General features: G+C 43.7%; 1 protein-coding gene across 1 annotated transcript in view; it reads right to left on the bottom strand.

Moving 5' to 3' along the window:
• tanc2a (tetratricopeptide repeat, ankyrin repeat and coiled-coil containing 2a) overlaps positions 1-12174 on the bottom strand; it is a 40691-nt gene that overhangs the window by 16810 nt on the left and 11707 nt on the right. Inside the window, exons 2-6 of the mRNA XM_068731491.1 lie at positions 11094-11204; positions 10760-10867; positions 2655-2794; positions 2174-2342; positions 1750-2070 (exon numbers count right to left, since the gene is read on the bottom strand). Of these exons, the coding sequence (XP_068587592.1) occupies positions 1750-2070; positions 2174-2342; positions 2655-2794; positions 10760-10867; positions 11094-11151 (796 nt within the window). The 5' untranslated portion in view covers positions 11152-11204. The remainder of the gene's footprint in view (positions 1-1749; positions 2071-2173; positions 2343-2654; positions 2795-10759; positions 10868-11093; positions 11205-12174) is intronic.

Below are 12174 nucleotides of genomic sequence, written 5' to 3'. Positions count from 1 at the left end.
TTTTTGTGTGGACAAAAAAGATACAGTATACTAACCAGTAAGCTTTGAAAGGTACTAGGACCCAATGCCATGATCCAACTTTGTTCTTAAAGTAATAGTTTTCGGGAAATATACTCCATGGCATTTTGGTGAGAGTTAGATGAGACTGTTGTCTGTATGACAAATGTGAGATGATTAGCTTAGCTTAGCACAACAACTGGAAACAGGGAGAAACCGCAAGTCTGGTTCTGTCCAAAAGTAAAAACGACTTTTAAGGGGGGGGGGGGGGGGGGTATGTGACGGACTAGTTCCTCGGCCTTGAGTGGTGACTTCCCAGGTTAACTTGCAAATTTCTGAACTCATTGCTTCACAGTGCCCAGTTGTCAACCACAACAAATAAACCCACAACCTGTAGGAGCCACTGCATGAAGACATAAAACAAGCTAATATCTAAATACAACCACAAACAGGGTTTTGACACACTAAAAGGATTTTTAAAAGGTTTTAAATATTGCAGAGAAGCTGTTAAAAGTTAAAGAAACGTCGTATTCCTTTTCTGATCTATCGTTAGTGAAGGGAAGAACAGGCAGGATTTGTAGGACATTGTCCCGTGGAGTGCTGTGTCGTGATTTCCACTTCAGCCACAGCTGATTTGAAATCTAACAAAACAAGCATTACTATTGTTAACTTTGAGTTGTCTCGACTCCAGACAAAGACAGACAGACACCTACCCAAAGTTTGATCCACCTTAATCCAGTTACAATCCGCCACAACCAAAGAGAATGTCAGTGCAGGCTGTGCCTCGTATCCTGTGGGTATGTATGCATGTGTGTGTGTGTGCTTTGAGAAACGTCATACATGTCATTTCCTTCCTTTTTAGTTTTTATGAGAGAGAGGAAAAAGAGCTCAATTTAAAAAGATCTGGACAGAGCCAGGCTTACTGTTTCCCCCCGCTTCCAGTCTTAATGCTAAGCTAGGCTAACCACGTCTTCACTGCAGCACCACATAAGTGTATTTCCAAAATGTTGAACTAATCCCAAGGTCAGGGTGAATATAGAAAATAAATCTGGGATATCTGTGCTGTTTTGTCTCATGAAGAACAGAGCTGTATGTGTTGCTAAAGCTAAAAGGAATAAAAACTACAGACAAGTGAAGTGTGCGAAAAACAGGGCTGGGTATCGTTTCAAAAAATGACGATGCCAGTACTAATACCAGTACAATTAAAGTGATACCGATACTAATAGAGTACTTCATTTGATACCAATTATGTGAATGGAAGCTGGAAGACAGAAATGTCTTGTTACATAGCGGCCGATACATATGCTGATACCAACATGTGATAAGCTAATATCATCCTTTTACGTCACAGTGTAAGAGTAGCTTCTGTAATGTGACAGCTCAAACTGCGTCCTGTGTAAAAAGGCCCTTTAGACTCGGCACTGCCGCTGTTGGGCTCATTTTCTGTAACCAGTGTAGCAATAAATAAAGTAGGGCAGAATCCGTGAGCTAGCTAGCTAGCCAGCCAGCCGTCCACTAGTTAGCTAGCTAGTTGTCACTTATCTGTTAGTAGATATTAGCTTTCTTATGCTTTGTAAGAGTACTACTGCTCTGCTCGTTTTAGTTGTTACTGCAAAACCTCACCTCAACAACATTCACAATGGCAACATTACACATAATAATGGACTCTGACCGAACTGCTACGTTAATATAAATGGGAATGTCCCTTTTTCTCTTATTCTATTTCTATGCGGCATCCATTTGAAATCTTACCAGCAACTGAATTAGGGCGGGGCATGAGGTAGAGAGGGATGGAGTGGGTGGAGCCTGATGAGTGGGCGGAGCCAGGGCCTCGGTCTGGGTGGAGTTTGTTGAGGCTGTAAGTGGAGGCGGCCATGATGTCCTCCACCCTGTACAGGAAGCCGTCATTCGCGCTTCCTCCTGCTACCATGCAGGAAGAGGAGTTGGAGGCCACCACCGGGCGCCCCCCTTGCTGCCAGAGATTCAGGCTGCTGCCGCGGTAACTGTCGACAGGATACTTGCCGCCGTCGTCCCGCTCTGCCGCCGACTCAGCAGAATAGCTGGTCAACGTGGCTGAGAGAGAGAGAGAGGGTGAGGGAAAGACAGAAGAAGTGAATAATTTAGCAGTGGAATAGTTTTTTTTTTTTTTAAAGAAGCTGTATCCACGGCATGTCACCTATGATGCCACTGTCTCTGCTCTCCAGTGTCGAGGTGGGGGAGGTGACGGAGGCGTGGTTGGAGGAGGCGTGCTTGTCGTTGTTGTTGCCCTCCCCTCCTGCAGGAGGCTGCAGTGTGGAGCAAGGGGAGGTGCCGCTACTGGCCAGACTGGAGGAAGGAGAGATCCTCTGTGGGGGGAAAAGATGAGGTTTCATCCTCACTTTCTTGAGTGTATACAGTCTGTATATGCGACACGTCATTTAGTCATGTGTACAGAAAAAGCATTCTTAAATTTCAATTTGAAAGAGACAGAAACAGAAGGACAAAATATGTAATTTAAAGAACAAAGAAACATTTTACTTAATATTCAAGTTATGTGATAAGAAATGTACAAACAACATATTCATGCAGTATAATGAGTATCTTAGATACAGTAGCTAATATACAGATCATAACAACCTAGATGTGTGTAAGTGTGCATGCGTGTGTGACTTGATTACCTGTTCATCATCCTGGGCGTGGTAAGAGGACCCCGGCTCGCCGCTGATTATCTTTTCCCCCAGCAGGAAGCCCAGCCTGGTCATCAGAGCATCAGCCGCCTCGTCCACTGAGGGTGGGGGTCCCAATTCCTGGTCCTCACCTGGAGAGAGCGAAGAAAAGGTTTTTTTTTATTGGGTTTTTCATTTCTCCTAACACAATTGCACCAGGTCCGTACCTGATTTAGAAAGGTTTGTGTCAAATTGGATTTGGCTGTTCAATACGACATTTCTTTTTTTGCGCATTTTTTATGCTATGCTAAGCTAACCAGCTGCGCCATCATATCCATCACGCAGACATCGAGAGTAGCATCAATCTTGTCATTTAACGCTTAAGTGCACTATATCATTAATATCAGTTTTGTATGACGGCCCAAAAAGGCCTCGCTGCCAAGTACAAATAGAAATGAAGCCACACAAATTGAATTTGCAGTGGTGGAAACACATCGACAGAAATGCAGACTTGACCACTGGAACAACCCAAAACGTAGAGACCTCAGTGAGATATACGCTCTGCCTACACTACATATACAGTATATAAATATAAATACATTGTAAAAAGAACCTAAAACACATAACACATAAAAACCATGAACACAAATCCCACAGGGAAGATTTTGTGGCGAACAGTAATTGATCTCCATATTAACATATTCACTATTATGACATATTTGCCAAGAATAGACAGACACACACACACACACACACACACACACACACACACACACACACACACACACACACACACACACACACACACACACACACACACAAGACTGTAAGCCGCAGCATGAAAGCTCGTACTCTGTCTCTTTCTCTAACAGTCTGTAATTACAGCTATAAATTGCTGACTGTCGGACTAAATACTAGAAAAACAGACACACACACACAGAAAATAAAACCAACCAAACGCAAAACACACTGGGAAGCACACTGTGTGTGCACACACGCACATGTGTGTGGTTAGCCAATAACAGGGTGTGTGAGTCATTTTTAGAAGAAGAAAAATAAAATGGAAAGATCAGATACGGAGAGCAGAGACTTTAACATTTCTGTTTCTGTAGTTTCTGTGTTCTACTGTAGCTTCTGATTCCTCTGTCCTTCCTTCCTTCCTTCCTTCCTTCCTTCCTTCCTTCAGCCCCATATCTGATTATCACGTCTCTTCCTTCTCTATGCCATTTAGTTTGGCCATTCTGAACAGCTATAAACACTTTGGTTTTCAGACATGGTTGGACAACACGTTAAACAACCTTGTTTGTTGCAAGCGTAGCTGCCTCGATGCTGCCTTCATCAGCTCTGAAGACAGTCGAGTGGGAAAAAAGGAGCACAACCGTGTGAAAGCGTGATAGATGTGAGTTCGAACCTCGGCAGGGGTAACGAAGAAATGTGTCGTTTGTGACACACTTAAGTGGTTTTGAATACCAGCTAAAAGAATGCTCTAAAATAAACTGATTCAGGATTCTGCGAATTTGCTCGTCAATGGTGAGCTGAAGCGCTGACCTTAGGCAGCACGGAAAAAAGGTGAGTGAAGCTAGACCGGCTAGCTAAAGCCAGCTAGCTAGCTTGACTCACCCGCTAAAGCCGACTGGCTGCCGAAAGATACCGCTTACCTAATATCACAGGTTTTTGGCGGGTGGGTCAAAAAAGTGACAAAGCAGCGTTCAGAGTAGGTTATTAATAACACAATTACAAACAAACATATTTTTGTGGGTTAGGGTGGTGCTTATTGGCTCTCAAAACAGGTCAGGTAGGTGCGGGTATTAAAAACCCTGATCCGCACATTACTAGCTGACACAGCACCGAAAAAACGGGACTATAGTGAGGAGGAACGCCAAGCAGACAAGACTCGATCCAAAACAAGATTGAATCTCCGGTTAGTTGAACCCAACCGACAAATTCTACTCATCCAGCCATTTAAGTAATAACTAAGTCCCCAAGCTTCCAGCACCATAGATTTCACGAGGATGCACACATAATTGGTGTTGCCCCACTTTCTGGTGGCTTCGAAGCTAAAAGCTCAAATATATGTTTACAGCAACAAAGACGTTTGTCTTCAAACTTTGACAAACTTTCATTCTGTTCCTCGTTTTGCTACACTCAGAAACCTACAGTATTCCACTGTGTTTTGATTTAATCACGTTTCTCTTAACTTTAGTTTAATGTGTCTGTATTTGACGTTAAATTTACACATTTTTATTTCTTTAGATGAATAATCGATTGAAGTAAAGGCAAGAATATCAAACCTTATATCTGGTTTTCCGTGGGACATGGTACCTCCTCAGAGCTATTGAAGAAATATACAGCATCTAAGACAAGGACAACTGTCGCCAATACCAACTAGGCAAGACAGGCACTTTTTTTTTTCCTTCAAGCAACCTGACACTGGGAAATTCCTTAGTGGCAATGAAGGCCACACAAGTCGGTCTATGAACAGGTAGGATCTCTATAAAAGCTGGTGGTAGTCTGCTCTCCTTAACACTGTTTTGACTTTTATGTCCCATGTGAAATTAGAAGGTGACAAATGATTTTGTGTCGTGTGTTTTGTGATTAATGAAAATCTATACTTTATCTATACAAGTACTGGTTACGTGCCGTAAATTTACATGCACTGTGTGTTTACAGCTGCTTTCAAACTACAGCTACAGATGTGTCAGGCCTCTGGTAATAAATCGGCACACCAGCATTTAAAACAACAAAAAATTTGCAGAGAAATACATCAATTCCAATGTAATAATAATTAGTGGACTTGCTAACTAAGTGGATATTAAGTTAAACAAGTGAACTTTGACGTGCAAGCCAATGGCCAACAACAAGATGTCTTCACAGCACTTATCGCTGGCAGCTAACTATCTTGCTAACTGTCAGAAAGCTTCCTGAGAACCATCCTGAGAGCAGAATGTCAAGGGGGAAGTAAACAGCCCAGTAGAGAAAACAAAGAAAATCATGTGACCGACAGCTGGCTAGCATGTTAGCCGTTTGCTCGCCAGTTTACATTCAACAACCACAGTGACTGGCTGAAATTTTCAAGTAGCCATTCTGGAAATTAAGCTAACGCATTTTGACGGTAGGTGACTTGTGTTATAGTAGAATGTGGATATATCAGAAAGCTATGCAGTATAATGTTTGCAAGTGCCTAAGCTAACTACTGTAACTTGCTTTTACATAGCTTTCATTAGCATGCTAACGACTAACTTCATCATCCATGCTAAAATAATCCTTTGACATGTTGACACGACATGCTGTAGCTAGAATTTTGGTCCTTGGTTGCGTATTGTGGCGCCAATAGTTAGGAGACGAAGATAAGCATTTGCGCGTTATGGTAATATCTGACAAGATGGCGACAGCAGAAACGGCTGCTCGATCATGTGAGTTAGATGTTTGCTTTATTAGAATGTATTCTGTAATGGCAATATATATATATCTATATATATATATATAAAAAATTAATTCAACATATCGCCTCTTTTTAACATAAACCACCTTAAGCTAACGTGAAAAACCTTTTTGCGGAATTCAGGAAGTTTTATCGAATTTTGCAATTTCCATACAGCTTTTCTAATGCGATACTTCAAAATGTTCATAGAAATATGTAAATGGTACACGGCTTGTGAAAAATTACATTGGGTAACGGACAATAATGAAACAGCGGCTAACAGCGGACATTCACTTTCTCTGGATTCTCACTGTCCACACTCACAACACAGTTCCCTGAAATATACACTCCAAAATATAATTTAATATCTTTAGTAAATATGAAAAATACTGACACTGATATATAAGTTTTGACCCTGGTGGAAAGACGTCTGCTTGAAACCAGAACATCGAGAGAGTCCTTCACTCTCACCTTCTTCCTCACTTCTTCCCCCTCTCTGTGCACCACCGGGACGATCGTACCGTTCCCGGCGTCTGTAAGGGACGTCCTCGTGGGACAGACAACAGCAGGCGTAAAACAGCAAGCGCCGCAGGAGGGAAGACGCGCGACCGACGACCCTTGCCGCAGCGACATCCCCGCTGCAGCCGCAGCCGCCGGCCGGTCTCCCCGGTCGACGGACGGAGGACCGCTCATGCCGACACCACTTAGTCCTGGAGCGGGCGCACGCTTTCAGAATAGCCGCCGTGCAGTCCATCGCTGGCTGGCGGTGGGGTTCTGATTGGTTCAGAGTGGTTCCATGTAGAGGACGGAGTCAACAAATCAAAAAGGGGCTGTTTTTACCCCCCAAAAAAACAAGTCAATATCTTCTTTTTGGTCCTGAGCTCCTCCTTCTCCAGAGCACACAAAGGAGAGAAGGATGAAGGATGAATGACGAGATAAGAGGAGGAAGAGACTCTTCAGGAGAAGAAAAACAAACACAAGAAGTTCTCTAAATTGTGCAGCAGAATGACTGTCGTTAGTAGGCAGGATAGTCAAACATGCGAATGCTGTGGTAAAAGCCAAACTCTGAAGGTACGTTGTTACTTTCAGAGGTGAAACCAGAATCCACGCGCTTTTAAGCTCAAACACAGCAGATCCTGACGATGTAATCATCTGGTTATTTGTCCTTTGTAGCCGAAAAATGCAATCCGTACAATTCATTCACAGGTAGAGCCTCCTCAAAACCGTGCAAAAAAAGAGCAACCAGCTTGTCAAGCATGACGCGGAAAGAGTAAAGAGTAGATCTCCTCCCTAGTTGATATCCTCTTTGATCAGGAGCACAATAAGTACAGTTTCCAAGTGTTGTGAAGAGTTTTCCTTCCAGCCTCCATATCTGGTCTGAAAGACGACCTCCCTCGTTCGACTGCACGGCAAATCAAAAACCTCCCCTCCTCCAACCCAAAAGAAACCACACACACACACACACACACACACACACACAGGAGAGAAAGGGAAAGACTGCAGGAGGAGCTGAGCAGGGAGAGTAATCTGTTACATGTCGAGGAGCGCAAGGAGAGTTTGGGGAAAGACAGCTCAGACTTCTTTCTTCTAACGGAGGAAAAACACAGCCGGAGAGAAAACCCTGGAGGAAGACTCGGCAGACCAAAGAAATGCTGCAATTAAACTCCTTCTCCAAGAACAGAGGAGCGTCTGACCACAAATCACAGTGACGATGGAAGGGTGTAATCCACTTTAGCCCAGAAAATGTGAAAAATGTTGAAAGAAAAGTTCGGAACAAAGAGTCAGATTGAATTAAACCCCATGTTGCTGGATAGAAATCTGCTCCAAAAAAAATGTGTTCTAAAATCAGAGATGTTTTCAACCAACAGAAACACCTTTTACAATAACAAGAGGAAAGGTAGAAAGATGGGGTGAGTGGTAAAAGTTAGACTAAGATTTACAGTCATCCTGCTGTCCTTGAAAAACAGATAAGTGTGTGTGGGGGGGGGGGGGGGGGGGGGGGGGGGGCAGAAACAAATCTGGCCAACAACAGCAGAGAGCAGTAACAGGAGAGGTGCAGAGAAAAAAAAAAAGGTTTCAAGTTTTCAGGCTGGCTGACAAATTGCGGTATCTATAGACTGTATATGAGAGGTGGAAGTAGTCACTGTGACGTCACCCATTGGTTTGCATCTTGGTTTTTGGCCTTCGTCATGTTGGCTTTTGGTCTTCGCCATGTTGGCTTTTGGTCTTCGCCATGTTGGCTTTTGGTCTTCGCCATGTTGGCTTTTGGTCTTCGCCATGTTGGCTTTTGGTCTTCGCCATGTTGGCTTTTGGTCTTCGCCATCTTGGTTTTTGGCTTTCGTCATCTTGGTTTTTGGCCTTCGCCATCTTGGTTTTTGGCCTTCGCCATCTTGGTTTTTGGCTTTCGTCATCTTGGTTTTTGGCCTTCGCCATGTTGCTTTTTGGCCTTCGCCATGTTGCTTTTTGGCAACAAGAAGTAAAGAGAGAGGGTGGAGCCAGGTTCAACCGAATGCTGACATTTTCAGGTGACCAATTTGTTACAATTGACTTTCATGAACTAAAAACACAACTAAAAGGGGTTTAACTAAACCGGAAAACACTGTGATAGCGGCCTGTCAATCAAAAGGTAGCCCCGCCCTAAAGCATACCCTGATTTATGGTCTGATTGACTCTAAATGGACCATAACTTACTAAATGAACATCATGCTGTATTGAAGAAGACTTGAAACTAGAAATTGAGACCATAAACTCATGTTCACAATGTTTACTGAGGGAATAAATCAAGAGAGAAGTAGAGTCATTTTCTCATCGACTTCTATACAACCAGAGGAGTCGCCCCCTGATGGACACTAGAGCGAATGTTTTAAGAGACTTCCTCATTGGCCTCACTCGTAAGAACCGGAAGTTGCCACCTGGTCCATAGCAACGGCCTGCTTTAGAGAAATAACCGACCAATCAGAAATGAGTATTCAACAAAGCAATGTAATAAACACAGTTAGTGGAGCATTTAGCAGCTAAAACACTGGTTGGTGGAGACCAAAAACAGATCTCAAAGAGAGTGAATATTAGACTTCACCAGGTGGCCAGAAACATGACTCTAATTGAATGCTAATGGTGCTCCATAATAAGAATTCTTCATATGTCAAAAAGTCAGATTCAGGTCTTAACTCAATCAAATGTGCCATTACGGCATTTTTGCCTTTCCAGAGCAGAAATGACAGGAGCCGGGAGAAAGAAGACAAGATGGATGGGGGAAGTGAAAAAACCAAAAGAAGAGGTAAAGGGGTGAAGAGAAATAAACTGAAATCAGAGCGTGTGTGTGTGTGTGTGTGTGTGTGTGTGTGTGTGTGTGTGGGCATGGTGTGCTGACTTTAGGGAAGTTGCCTCGGCTCATAGCGTTCCTGTTTTGAAAGAGCCCGAGACACAGAAAGAGGGTCGGAGAGAGACTCCACATGGTTATGTTTAGGAGAAGTGTCAGATCAACCGTGAGGAGGAGGAGGAGGAGAAGGAGGAGGAGGAGAGGTTGGTAGAGGCTTGGGTTACACTGTGTTTTCTCTCTCACCAAGGCACAGAGGGACGATCAAATGCAGGGTCAAAGGTCACCCCCCCTTCTGCTGCCAGACACAGTGTAACAGGTCACAGCTGTGTGTGTGTGTGTGTGTGTGTGTGTGTGTGTGTGTGTGTGCGACAGAATGGGAGACAAAAAGAAGCTATTCTAGCCCTAGTTGTGGTTTCTCCTTGATTCTCCTTTTGCTCTCTTTCCTTCCTTTCTAAGTTGCAAATGACGCCACGCAAAAGCGGGAAAATGTACTTCTATTCGAAGAATATCGTACAAAACTCAATGTGTATAAATGTACGTGCATAAACCACAGACTGTCTAAATTGTAGAAACAATAACGTCGCTGCCGTATTTAAGCCAAAACGTCGTTATCTTGAGTGTCGATGGAGCAGCTACAACGTTAGCATAGCCTAGCACCGATCCATCCGATCAGAAAACAAGCATTTTAACTTGTTAATGTTTGCTTGTCGTCTTGCGGACGAACCTAAAAAAGTATGAAATCAGACTTTACAAACCAGCAGAATTTTTTTGTTATTTTGGCATCCTTTTTATCCATTAACTGCAATCAAATCACAGCCAAAATCTGCTTATTTTGGGTTCATACTGCAGGGTTTCTAGAGTGGGTGAAACAATTCAAACTAAAAATACATAAATGATCCCGAAGTCAGACTCGCGTGAGTAACGCAAGGCAAAAAAAATTCGCTTTGCGTTTGGTGTAACCACAGCTCATATCCTGATTGGTGCAGAGAAATGCGGGACATCCCCCTTTTTTCCCAACTGAGCCCACCCACTTCAAACCAGTGAGAAGAAGAACAGAGAAAATACAGGAAATCTTTGTAAAATTACCAAAATCAATCCAAACATCAGCACAAAAATAGTGTATTTATGTAGGATCACATGATCAGCCCAAAAAGACTTTCCCCCCCATAGACTTGCATTGAGAAAGAGACGTCTGAAAGTCAGCATATATTCTTTTCTCCATGTTTGTTCTGCTAATGTTAGCGTCGAAGCTACACAACAGCTCAGCCGGAGATCCTGTTTCTCCCTCTGCTGTGTTGTTTGTCTTGTGTCAATGTGTATTCCCATTTTGGACTCATGTAAGTGATGGATGGACTCAGATAAGATAGATGCTCCTACCAGCTCTCTTTACCAGACGAAGGTTGAGGAGGGGAGAAGAGGGGAGCGAGCGGCTGAATCCCTCCATCATCCTGACCTCTGACCCCTCTGACTCTAAGCCACCGCCGCCTGAGAGAGAGAGAGAGAGAGAGAGAGAGAGAGAGAGAGAGAGAGAGAGAGAGAGAGAATTTGGGGATCGAAAGACGTTGTCGTATGAAATCCTGGAAACCACCAGAAGAACATATCTGCAAACTGCCAACTAGACATCAGAATAGAGGCGCATTTCTGTACAAACACACTTCGGACATGACGGTGACGGGGTCCACTACATAAACAATGACAAAGAAGTACTGACCACCGTTGTTCTTGCGGGTTTTGCCTCCCAGCAACATCTTCAGGCTGTTTCGGAACATGCTTGCTCACGACGACAAGTCACGACCACACAGACGCCTCCTGTCAACGCACCCTGAGGAGAGAGAAAGAGAGAGAGAGAGAAATATTGAAATTGATCGTTTTCATTCCAGCTGATTAGTAACGACCTATGGTATTCATACAGGTGCCACAATACCCTTAAGAGTTCTCACTCTCACTCTGCCGATACTCTCATGCCGAAGCTACAGCACATGCTGCCGCACCAGTTTGACCTCCTCCTGGTATTGTTGATTTAACTAAGACGTGAAGTCTTTGTGGAGAATTAGTTCTCCCAGCGACGCCCTCGTTACTGCTCATCTTTTGGAAGAGCTCCCATGGTCCTCAGGATTGATGCAGCCGAACCAGAGATGTCTTTTTTTATTTCACGCCATGCGTTCTTGGCGTCTAAAACCTAGCACCTTCACTCGACCAATAGGTCGGTCAGAGACTCAGGCGCGTTATGCTGGGGGCATCTGATGTAGCCTCGAGCAGCTATGAGTAGGGGGGCAACAGGGGTTCTGGTAAATTGATCACTTTTTTTGTCATTGCACACGTCCAGATTTTCCCAAATTTGACAAACCTCGTGACCGTCGGACGGAGCCTGGCCAGCTGTTCTTTATGCTAAGCTAAGGTAACACGTTGCTGGCGGTAGCTTCATATTTAGTGTGCGGACAGCACGAGTGTGGTCTCAATCTTCTCGTCGTACTCTTGGCAAGAAAATGAATTACCCTCAAAATGTCAAACTATACCGCTGTTGAAGCCACCGTGTTTAGAATACGTGATGATTCTTACATCGTTCAACTATTTGGAGGTTTGAAAATGAATGAAAAAATTGAGACCCTCAATGATGCAGTTTTTGTAGATTGCTCTCAAAATGAGTTGGGTCTGTAAGGTGGGAGGGTTAGCGGCGCACCACAACTTGGCGACACCAAAGCTGGACATTGCTAAATGCACAAAAGGGGTTAGACCTGGGTTTGGTTTTAAAAAATGACCAGTACCCTTAAGTGATAGTGATACCAGTAGAG

The sequence above is a fragment of the Cebidichthys violaceus genome, unplaced genomic scaffold (genome assembly GCF_023349555.1).
Source record: "Cebidichthys violaceus isolate CVI_PGR_0920_01 unplaced genomic scaffold, fCebVio1.0.p SCAF_52, whole genome shotgun sequence".
Lineage (NCBI taxonomy): Eukaryota > Metazoa > Chordata > Actinopteri > Perciformes > Stichaeidae > Cebidichthys > Cebidichthys violaceus.
This window is presented reverse-complemented; position numbering and strand designations above follow the sequence as displayed.